The sequence below is a fragment of the Symphodus melops genome, assembly GCF_947650265.1.
Source record: "Symphodus melops genome assembly, chromosome: 3".
Classification (NCBI taxonomy): domain Eukaryota; kingdom Metazoa; phylum Chordata; class Actinopteri; order Labriformes; family Labridae; genus Symphodus; species Symphodus melops.
The window spans coordinates 20028189-20040194 of record NC_136693.1 but is presented as its reverse complement, the minus strand read 5'-3'; the positions used below and the strand labels follow the sequence as shown (position 1 = coordinate 20040194).

General features: G+C 38.4%; 2 protein-coding genes across 2 annotated transcripts in view; one reads left to right on the top strand and one right to left on the bottom strand.

Annotated features, from left to right (window-relative positions):
- Positions 1-12006, bottom strand: part of LOC306821742 (uncharacterized protein) — a gene marked incomplete at its 3' end in the record, with an annotated part of 90361 nt that overhangs the window by 10474 nt on the left and 67881 nt on the right. The window lies entirely within an intron of this gene.
- On the top strand, positions 250-8738 carry LOC306821590 (saccharopine dehydrogenase-like oxidoreductase). Its single transcript, XM_079340106.1, has 12 exons — positions 250-538; positions 1920-2032; positions 2812-2892; positions 4012-4141; positions 4299-4348; positions 4461-4591; positions 5555-5672; positions 5977-6096; positions 6213-6269; positions 6423-6534; positions 6945-7026; positions 7436-8738. The coding sequence occupies exons 1-12, from the start codon at positions 340-342 to the stop codon at positions 7524-7526; spliced, it is 1284 nt and encodes a 427-aa protein (XP_079196232.1). The 5' UTR covers positions 250-339; the 3' UTR covers positions 7527-8738.

Genomic DNA, 12006 nt, shown 5'->3' with positions numbered 1-12006 from the left:
TTAGGCGACCACTGAAGGACCAATCAGAAACTCGACGAAGTTGTTAAGCTGACATGCTAACGCTGGCGAAATAAATGAAATTAGTTTGAAGACATGCGATTATAAAAAAATACAATTATTGCTTCAAATAGGTCCTTTATAGAAAACTAAAGATTAATTACGAATAGTTTTAAAAAGTACCCTTTAATAACCAAATATTTGTTAGCATTTTAGCATTTGTTGCTACGGAAGTGAGCAAAGACGCGCTGTCAAAAGTGCACGCAGCTCGGGCTCATCCCTGTCAGTCTGACAGAGAGCTGAAGGTGTGGTTGTCAGATCTCTGCCGTGTCTGCTCTCATTATGGCTCGTGTTGAAACTTCCTCCAGCAGGCCCTACCACCTGGTGATCTTCGGAGCCTCTGGATTCACGGGGCAGTTTGTGGTGGAGGAGGTGGCCCGGACCGTGTCCGAGGGTCCGAGAGGGAACCTGAAATGGGCCGTGGCAGGCAGGAGCAGACAGAAACTGGACAAAGTTCTGGAGCAGGCCGCCGCAGTGCTCAGTATGTAGCTGCATGTTCATACTGAAGCATGTTGTTTGAACTTAAACACTCATAATGTTCCGTTTGAATTGTTATGTCAGGTGAAGGGTTGTTGTTGGTGTGCTTTTAATCTGCATTGTCTAGTGAAAAGGATAAGTGCTTCTAACTGGCTCAGCTGGACAATCCTACTTACTGACTTTGACCCTAAACGTTGACTGAACTCCAAAGTACAGGAGATGTTGCAACAAAGACTTAACTTAACATTACATGTATTATTGTTTTCTTTGTTATTAATTGATATCCTAATAATACAGTCATGAGCTTATGACAATGCCTCAGTCAATGTTAAAATCTATTTATACAAAATGAGATGTTTGTCTTAATTTTCAACATAATACAATAATCACATCAATGTAGGTTCATTTTAAAGTATTTATAAAGCAGTTTACAGTACAGATAGTATTTAGCTTGCTAAAACTGAAACTGAAACTGTGAGCAGTCACTGCTCTTTAATTACATTGATACAACGATAAATCAATCAAACTTGCTGTGGTCCAAAATGTGATTATGAATCTTTTATGATTAATTAATTAATTGAAACATTATTGTTTTGAATAAATGATGGGCAGAAAAGAGCACAAGCAAAGTCTTTTAACGTTTACAAAATTCAGTGGTGGCTTTTTTTTTTTTTGAGGATGATCTGTCTTCAGTTCTGAAAACGAAGAAAAACATGAACCTTTTATTAGTTAGATTGTTTTTTTGTTTGTTTTTTGTATCAGTTAATACACTTTTTACCAGTGTATTAACCTTTATCAGCAACACACAACAAATGGAATACGTGACACATTACTGAATACAATTGTTATTCCTGTAGTTCTCCAGCCTGGTGATTTGAATCACTTGTATCTACAGTGTGTGACACTCTTAACATAGAAACTGAAGCCTCTCACTTGATGAAAGCCAGAGAGCTTTTCCACTGTCATGATCGTGATGTGGGGTTTTCAGAGGATTACATAGTTATTCTTTGGTCGCCTTCTCTTTGGCTTCCTCTTCAGGGAGTGTACAACAGCTGATGGAACATACCTGCCCACTGGGCAGACCCCAAGCCATGAGAGTACACACACACACACACACACACACACACACACACACACACACACACACACACACACACACACACACACACACACACACACACACACACACACACAAACATTACACACACACATAGACTGTTAAGTTAAATGTTCGTGGACAAACTGTGATATGTCTGCAGTTTTCTTTCTTTGTATTTTCTTGTAGAATATTTCTGCAGCCTCTTCATTTCCACTTTCACTTACTTTTCACAGAGCAGAGTTTTGAAAAATGTCAGGAGATCACATTACTTTGTGTGTGTCTGCAGGTAAACCTGAACTGAGGACAGAGGTGGACGTCATCGTGGCAGATGTAGGAGAACCAGACTCTCTGGAGGCCATGTGCAAACAGGCTGTGATTGTTCTCAACTGTGTGGGGCCTGTAAGTAGAGTGCAGGAGAATGTGAGGTGTCTATTTAAATTTGAGTTTCTTTAAGAGAAACAAAAAAAAACAACTTGCTCTGTTCCATAACAGAAAACCATTTTTCCTCACATCATCTCATGATACTTTTGCATCTGTGTAACTTAATTCATCCTCATCTCTCTGCCTGTCTTCATCCATCTTTTCCTTCTTTCTCTCACACAAAGAGCGGCCTGTTCTGACACAATGAAGGCTGCTGACTGGCACACAATAACACTGACTGTGTTCAAGTCTGAATGAAAAGTCAATTCCCATCACTGCTTTGCGTCCTGTGCATCACCCAGGTTCTGGTTGCAAGCTAAATTCTTCCTTAGCTGTGACCACAACTTTTAAACACAAGTCACACGTGGCCAGCTTATCTTTTACTGAGACAGGCAGTTGAAGCCAGAAGAGATGGATCAATAGCAGCAGATAGTGTAAAAGAGTTTTTATTACCAGGGTAAGAGACTAGAGAACATCCCATAGATCACAGGCTTACATCATCTTTTCATCTGTTGAAGTATATAAGTGTTTAAATCAAAAGAAGAATACTTTTAAAGACAGAAGAATTACAAGAATCATATGATGTAATGTTAACATGTACATCACATGATGCATGAACACGTTTAACAGGATTTGCTCAGAGATGTGGTCCCTGAAAATAAGTCTTTGTTTGTACTTTCTCCTCAGCAAAATGAGGACTAACTTTAAAAAAAAAAAAAGAAAATCTCAAACTTGTATGCGTCTCTCTGTGTGCACAGTACAGGTTCTACGGTGAGCCAGTGGTCAAAGCCTGTGTGGAGAATGGAGCCCACCATATCGACATCTGTGGAGAGCCTCAGGTATTTGTTGATGTTGTATAATGGGTCACTAAATCATAACCTCCGTAAGAGTCGAGCTTTTACACTTCACTCTTCCCTTTCTCCGAAATCTTAAAGCTCACACAGAAGACGCTTTGATTCAAAATGCTGTACTAATGTTGCCCTCTTCATTAGCACCACAGTGTTTGCCTCATACACTCAATTCTTTTCAACTTTAAGAACATAATAGTCAATGTTTATTAACCATAAATCAGTGATCATCAACTGGTTAACACACCCAGCCCCCCAAAGCTTTCCATCCGGCCCCCAGACTATAATTAAATCCAGAAAATAGAAATAAATAAAAATAAATAGAAAACAGGAAAAAGCATGGTAAATTCTAGTCTCTCATTTCATCAGAAATTACTCTGAAAGGATTAAATAAATATATGGAAAGTATTTAAAAATGACAGATCTAATGTTACTCTGCACATCAAATAAAACACCCAGAAGCCCAAAAATAAACAGAAATAAAATCACAGGGTTGAAATACTCACATTCGGTTAATGGGAGATATTACATCGGCCTTTACAGCTTTATGTGTTAACGTCCGGCCCCCCAAGCCGATTCAGGTAAATATTCTCTTTGTGATTTCTTTTTCACAATTCTAAGCAAGAACTTAAGCTTTCTGTCTGCACCTGCATGATGTTAGTACATTTATTTATGTAATAGTATATATTGTATGGATTCAGATTTCCCAGCATTCAGCTCGGCTGTTGGCTGTATTTACTTTCTTTTCTTTTCTTTCTTTTTTTTTTTTCTTTTTTTTTTTTTTACAATGCCTCGTGGCAATTAGCGCTCATCAGTCGTAGTTGTGATGGTCTGTGTAATGCAGCATGTCTGTGACTAGATAAATGTTTATGAGCGTTTGAGGCTTTTTCTTAGCCTCACAACTTTAATCGCATCAAAATAAAAATGTTAACAAAGACACCTCTGTTCTGCACATCGATTAAGTTTGGAGGTTATCATCATGCTCATTTGTCATTCACTTAAAAACATGTTGAATTTATTACATCAGACAATACGCAATAACCAGATGAACAGAACATTTGTAAAGTTTTGGTATGACATTTTTTTGTGTTTCTTTCTGGCTGTGTGCAGTTTCTGGAGGGGATGCAGTTGAACTACAGCAGCCAAGCAGCTGAAAAGGGTGTGTACATCATCGGGAGCTCTGGATTCGACTCCATACCTGCTGACATGGGAGTCATCTTCACCAGGGATCAGTTCAGGGGTATGCACATGAAGACACATGCACACACAAACACACAATAATTAAATTAAAGCAAAGCCTCTTCTTACAGTTTTATGGTGTGATCCACTCACCCTCTCAACCTGGTTTTGTTCCTTTTTTCCTTTTTTTATTCATTTTTGTGTGTGTTCATCTGCAGGTACGCTGACTGCAGTGGAGAGCTTTCTAACTGTCAGCTCAGGACCTGATGTATGTAACTACATAACCAATAAGTCCATGTGGTACATCGTTATCTCGTTGATTATTCATCACATGTTTTTCCCTTGTCTCTAATGTTGCGTCTCCTTTTTTCCTCTGTCAGGGCGGATGTATCCATGACGGCACGTGGCAGTCAGCCGTCTACGGGTTTGCCGATGGTCCGAAGCTCCAGAGTCTCAGGAGGAAGTTCAACCACAAATCTCTCCCTGTTGTCGGCTCTAAGCTGAAACGCAGGTGCACAGAGTAGTAATGTCTTTCATCCTTTGTCAAGATAAATCAAATTCTCAGTCTTTCTCGAGGTAGCACTAGATTAACCTTTCGTTTTCTCTTTGGTTCTATGGGTGGATTCTCGTGGAGTGTGTCCAAAAGATTTGTTGCACCCTCTGTCACTCAAAATAAATCAATGAGGTCAAAAAAGTAGTAGATAGCGTAGCGGTTACGTTGCGCTCCATCTACACAGGCTGTAGTCCTCACTGCAGGGACCGTGCATCGGTGAGGTAGAAACCATGAGGGCATTTCTCAAACCCTCACCTTCAAAGATTAAGCAAATTAAAACAAAGTAACGATACCAAGGTAAAGATGAAGGTAAAAGTAAACATGATGAAGCACAGGGAACTGTTAATGATCATTATAAGATGAAATAACTTTGATCATGACAAAAAAAAAAAAAATTTATAATAGAATGTATATTTGTTTTAAGCATTTTGACCAACTAAAACAATATCTCAAAGACAATACATGCCATGGAGAATTGTCACATGTTCGTCATTAAGCAGTGAATTAACTTACCAGTGTAGACATCATTATACAAGAGTTTGAATGATCTATTAACACTTGAACAGCCAAAACTCATATTTCTGTGGACATGAATGGCATAAAGAAATATAGTTTATGATTTATTATAATGTCTTCAATTGAGTCAAATCAAATTCCTAGATACACTGCAGACTGTAAATATGGTGTTATTATTCACTGAGGAGTTTGAAAAGATGAAAACAAACATTCTAGCGCTCGCTGGTGGACAAGTCATGTAGTGTTTATTAATGACCTCAACATATCACCTTGATTTATAATCCCATTTTCTTAGTTATCTGCATCATATACACATACAGTGTGTTATTAAGAGGCAATAATAAAGATCTGCAGAATTCTTTGTTGGTTTTCTCAGCTTGTATTTCTCCGTGTGTTTGTTTGTAGGGGCACGCTGTTCTTCAGTAACGAGATCCAGCAGTACACTGTGCCCTTCATGGGCTCTGATCCGTCTGTTGTGAAGAGAAGTCAGCGCTTCCTGCTGGAGGAACATCAGGCCACACCGGTTAGACTTTACTTTTTTATTTTCTTGATTGTTTTGAAGATTTTTAACCATGTCATTTATTTAGAGGGTTTTTAAATCATTTTGGCTTTTAATGATTTATTGATTGAAAAAGTCTTGACATGTAGAAAAGGAAAAACATCCCAAACAATCTCACTGACTCTTTTTTTTTTTAGTTGAAGTTTGATGAGTAACGCCGTCATTACGGAACACTTTTCTCTGCAGTCTGGTTTCCTTGTTTAGACTGGACCAAAGTGAACACTCCCCCTGCTCTGTTTGTGAAATCATCTGTGTTTGTCAACTTCAGGTTCAGTATGGAGCTTATGCAGGAATAGGAGGTATTGGGAATGTTTTCAAGCTGATGTTTGCTGGCATGATGTTCTGGTTCTTGGTCAAGTTCAGTTTTGGACGCAACCTCCTCATCAAGGTAAACAAACATAGCATCAAAACTGTTTGTATGCACTTTATTGAAACAAACAAGTCAGATTGCTTGTACGGTGTGTGATTGCTCTCTCTTTTTTTGTGTTGTACCCAACTTGTCAGCACCCGGAGTTCTTCTCCTTTGGACTCTTCTCGAAGGCTGGACCAAGCAGGAAGCAGGTGAAGTGCTGACGGAGTGGGATACATTTTATTCTCTCTGTAAATTATCTCCTGTCGTTTAATTCACAAACCAAACTATTTAAGTCAGCAAGTAAAGTGTGCTGAGACAGAAAAGTTCAGTTTTCTGAAAAATAGTGTCCGTGCATGTTTCAGATGGAGGCTTCATCATTCAAGTTTGCCCTGTATGGAGAGGGCTACACAGAAGGACAGGACCCCTCCCAGGGGAGACCGAACAGCAAGATCCGCACATTGGTTCAGGGACCAGGTAATACCCGAGTCTGCTGCCAGAATGTGTTCTTGATATATCAAAAATGATGTCATTACCCAAAGAGACCACACGAGGGTGTAAGCATGCTGGTTGACTGGTTGTAAATGTTTGCATGAATTGGCTGAACTGTGAAACCTAATTGCCCTCTGTAATCAACCAATTTAATCTGAATTTTCAGATTTTATAAAAAAAAAAAAAAATTGTGGTTTTCCCAAATGTCACAGTTTAGCCTATTTTTATTTAATGCTGCAATTAATGTGGCCTCAGAAAAATGTCTACCATGCTGCCTGTGCTGAACGTTCATTTCTTTCTCTTCTGTCCAGGTTTGGTAATGTTACTGTGTCTGCTCTGTCCAACACTAACGATGATTCTCATGGTTTTTCAATCTATTCTTTGTTGTTATTCAGAGTGCGGATATGTGGCCACACCCATTGCCATGGTGCAAGCTGCTCTTACAATCTTGAATGAACCCACAGCGCTGCCCAAGATGTGAGTACAACAACAACAAAAATCCCAATGAAAACAGATGATTACATATTTTCACAAAAGTCAAACTGCAGTTCTTTTTTTATATAAAAGACTCAAAGGAGCCACAGTACTGTGAAATAATATAACATCTCAATCACAATCGAGTGAATAAGCTCACCTGGAGACATTTTGAACCATCAAGGATGGTCTCATCTTGTTTAACTGCTCATAATGCTGCAGAATTCCTTCTCTGCTATGTTTTTATCCACATATTTTATGAAAAAGAGAAACTTTTTGTTCTTTTACAATATAGATTTAAACGAATCCCCCATTTATGAATCCCATTAATGCCAGTTGATAAAAAAAAAATGCTGGAGCTAGGTTAAGAAATGAATCCATTTATAAATAAAATTCTCTTCTTCATTTCCAGCGGAGGTGTTTACACTCCAGGAGCTGCTTTTGCAAAAACCACGCTGATCGACCGTCTGAACAAACATGGCATCCAGTTTTCTGTCATCTAGATTTTGTCTCCTCCCTGAGGCATTACTACAGGTTTTTCTCAGCCCTTAGTAAAAACTGGCAAGTTTCCATCTGAAAAAAAAAACAAAAAACGAGCTAGTTCATTGTTTTTATTAAATTGGTTGTTTTGGCATTCCCTTTTTTTCATTTGGACACAAACTTGTCAGTCTTCCTTTGGCTTGAATGTACTATTAATACTCTGCATGTAAGATATGAATAGCACAACCAGCTAAGAACTGTGGGTGAAAAACACAGAAAGCATCCACTAACATGATCTCTGCTGATGGAAGAAGAATTTTGGCCACGATTTGGTTCACTGTATTGCTTCAACATTGGCATGAAGTGTGTCAAGTTACCTAAAATAAATAAATCACTGGATAAAAAATAGGTCTTTAACATGCTGATACACCAGTGATAAACGAGGCAGCAAATAGAGGTCCCTCTCTATACAATATGAGATCTTCAAGTGTTGTAAACAGAAGAATACTCCTCTGCCGGTGTATTCATTCAATATATCATGTGGAGAGGAATAGACTCTTCATTATCTGCCACACCTTCATAAGAACATTTAGCTTTACAGGCAGCACAGGCTGATCGCTTCACAGTTTAACATTATCCGGGATGACCTAGTCAGTGCGACAGACATAGTCATAGTTTAAAAAGCACGTCATAAGGAGAAAATAAAAACCAACATGCTGTAAGTGTTTAAGAAATGTAAACAATCTCAAAGTGTTATCCTACAGTAACTTCATATTCACCAGACATAAGTCATTCTGACACACTAACATTGGAGCAGCTCATTTGTCCTGCTTCACTCGTTCACACAAGAAGTGAAGTGTGTACGTACACGCACGTTAGCCTGTCTCAGCCTGTTAACATTAAATCCTGACTGCTTTGTGTCACGACAGTTTATAGTCAGAAAATCACGAGAACATCATAGTTTCAATGTATTTTTCTTGTAACTGAATTTGACAGAGTGTGAGTGCTGCTCAAACAGCATGCGTTAATAATGCTGAATTGATCCTCATGCTTTTCTTTCAAATCTAAAGTTATGTTTTTGTCGTATGTTGATTGGAGTGGTTCTCTTCATGTTATTGATCTCAGTCCAGAACTGTTTGAAATGTTTTAGCATCATGAGCACGTAAGCAGCTGCATTAGGATTTTGTTTTGGTGTGCTTTGCTTTGGACCTAATAAAAGAAACCAACTTGGCCAATGGAGACAATTCTTTCTTTTATAAAAAAAAAAAAAAGTAATGTGTATCAAATAGAAAAGATGAGTGGTTGAAATATATAAAAATGCAAACTGTCCAGTGATTTATATCACTTCTGTACAGAAGAGTGACTTATGAAAATCAAAAGTTTTGTCCCTGATATTCATGTCAGTAGTAGAATCAACATGTGACCTTGTATGAAAGATTTCTGCTCTAAAGGTTGAGACCCTGAGAAGCTAAGACATTTTGTGCAGCAGTGCTTTTTAGAAATATCTTACATTATGATGAAATAAAACTAAAGAACTATGTTGTTTGGAAACTGTAACACAGAACAACAAGCTGAAATGATAATCATGTTAATATCGAAAGATGATTTTGGACCACAAAATCAGCTGGAAAGCTCATATTAATTATGTCTGAACAAAACTGTTCAGCATCGCTGTTCTGTGGAAAACAAAACATACTGGACCATAAATCACTGCACATTTTGTACTTCTCACTTGTACTACCATATTTAAATTACTGTGTGGAAATGTGGCGCAACACTTACAAAAGCATCTTACATGGAGCTGAGGAGCTGATACAAATATTAATCGATTCAAAAAAACTTTAGAAGAATCTTTCTTTGATGGGTATATGCAAGAGGAAAACTTGTGTTAGGGGTCGGCCTTTATTATTTTATAACATTGAGTGGCAAACAGGAATGTGATACACTGGGATTGTTACACCTTATAAGTGGTGATCAAACTGGGGAAATGTTTGTACATGTGGTGTATATAAAAATCAATAAATTAATAGGCGAAATGTAATATGGGCATAGGGATATGTTTTTACTTCTTCCTACTCCTTTTCGAATACTACTTTTTTTTCTTCTTTCTTTATTTTAAATTTTGTTTCGAAATCATCAATTTGTACAAGAACTCTAATATCTAATGGTAAAGGTTACGGTGTCATCCATAAATGATGACTTTCTTAGTTAAACTCTGGCTCAGTCGGTAGAGTCGTCGTCCCTCAATCCCCAGCTCCTGCAAGCAACATGTCCGATGTGTCCTTGGGCAAGACACTTTAACCCAAATTGCTCCCCCCAATGCAGGGGGCGTATGAATGTGCGTGAATGGAATTCATTACTGGATGGTTCACATAACCAGCCATCAGTGTGAATGGAGTGATCTGCGGTGTAAAAGCACTTTGAGTAGTCAGAAGACTAGAAAAGCTCTATTCAAGTCCATTTACCATTTACCTCTGCTGCACTTCGTCCTCTATCTTTCTGTCCATGTCTTTTTGCCTCAAATCCATGGTAGTAAAAGACTTTGAAAATAAAAAATGAATGTAGCAATACACAGAACACCATGGTAAAAGTACTCGATTTTTAAATCATTGCATCAAAGCATTGTCTTCATTGACTGCTCGTTATTTTAGAAGTATACAATGAAAATGTGAATAAGGGTTAGTTACATGATGACAAGTCGAGCAAGCCGTGAATGATATTGAAATTCAAGAAGATGGTTTAAGCGTGTGTTCGTGCCTGTTGCAAGCTTTCCATTTCCACACCATTTTCCACCAATACAGTCCTCATTCAAATCAGGCCATTTGCATGCAAAGTATTTGTTTAGTTGATTGTGCTTTAAGTGTTCAGTAAGAAAGGAGAGAACAGAAAGGGCGTTCAGTTGCTTAGACAGTTTATTGTGGAAATTCTACAACAAGCTGAGGGGAACAAAAACAGAGACAATGGAAACAATCCAGGTGAACAGCTCCTCTTCCAACAGCTCCGTCTACTCACCATGTCCGAATGCACTGTTGGATGGAGACAAAATCGCACTTTCATTTGTCTCCAGCTTCCTGGTCGTTACCTTTGTGGTGGGCCTTCCAGCAAATGCATGGGTGGTTTGGCTCATTGGTCATGGGAGCAGAGACATGTTGGCTTTGGACATCCATTTTCTAAGCCTGGCTGTTTGTGAAATACTTTACTGTTTGGGACTGCCAATACATCTGTACTATTATTACAGCCCTGAACCCTTCACCTCAGGTATCTATTGTTACCTGTTGTTTCAACACTGGTCGCTGGTGTGGGTTGGCAGGCCAATGTTCCAGATGTGTATCTGTGTGGACCGTTACATTGCTGTGGTTCACCCATTGATCTTCCTCAGGTGAATGTTTGAAGTTATGTTACTTAGTCTTTCAGTCTGACCTTGGTCAATAATTCTTATTTCCTGATCAACTCTCCACTGTTTCCATTTCCAGGTTAAAGCCCCTGAAGTACCGGGTGGTACAGTGTGCTCTGGCTTGGGGATTCTTTTATTTAATCATTTGCCTTTTACCAAACTTAGAACACATTGTCTTGATCTGGTTTGTTTGCACATTGTGTGTACTTTTGTTCTGTACTCTGTCTGTGCTCTTTTCTCTGAATCAAGAAGGTCCAGGAGAGAGGGCGGGCGGAGAGAGGAGAGGAAGAGACCAGATGAAGAGAAGAGCCTTCAACATTATTTTGCTTAATCTTGCATGTTTTGTTGTAAACTATCTACCAGCATTTTTAACAAAACTTCTGCAGGAAAGTGGAGTGACGTTAACTAATCTTGAGCTTGATCTCATTTCCTGTCTGGGAGAAGTCAGTGGGTTAGTCCAACCCTTACTCTACCTGAGCAGGGTCCAAAAGTTGACCTGTTGCAATAAAGCCCTGACCTAAGGGTCAACTATGCAGGAAAAACATTTTGTTACAAAACATAGACTGTTGGACTTGAAATCAAATTAATAATGACAATAGCAGAGCAAGTCCCATTGCGCACAGCTTGAAAAGTTTTCTTATGCATTGTGTTTTGGGGAAGCAAGACACACACACAAGCACCTCTTTATATTAGTCAAATGATTGCATTGTCTGCTCTTACTGTAAATACAAAAGTTAGCTTTTGCATAACACAATCGCAAAGAGTGGTTTATGTAAATAGTTTTCTAAGGTGCAGTCAAATTTATTTCTCCTGCTCACATGATGGATCTGATGATAGTGTCTGCATCCTGCTGCTCTGTGTTGAGTGACTTTTCTGCATTTTATACATTTGTTCGGTTCTTTGATTGTATGTCTTATGTTATTGTTACTACAACTGTCTAAATTCCCCTCTGGGATTCATGATGTACCTGTAGAGTTATTGTTTGTAATATGATATACAATATATGCAGATTAATATAAACCTTAATAAGACGACCTTTGTATGGTTTAAACAGTTCCATAGAGCCTTTTTTCCATTAGTTTTTAATAAAAAAGAGCTTTGTTATTCAA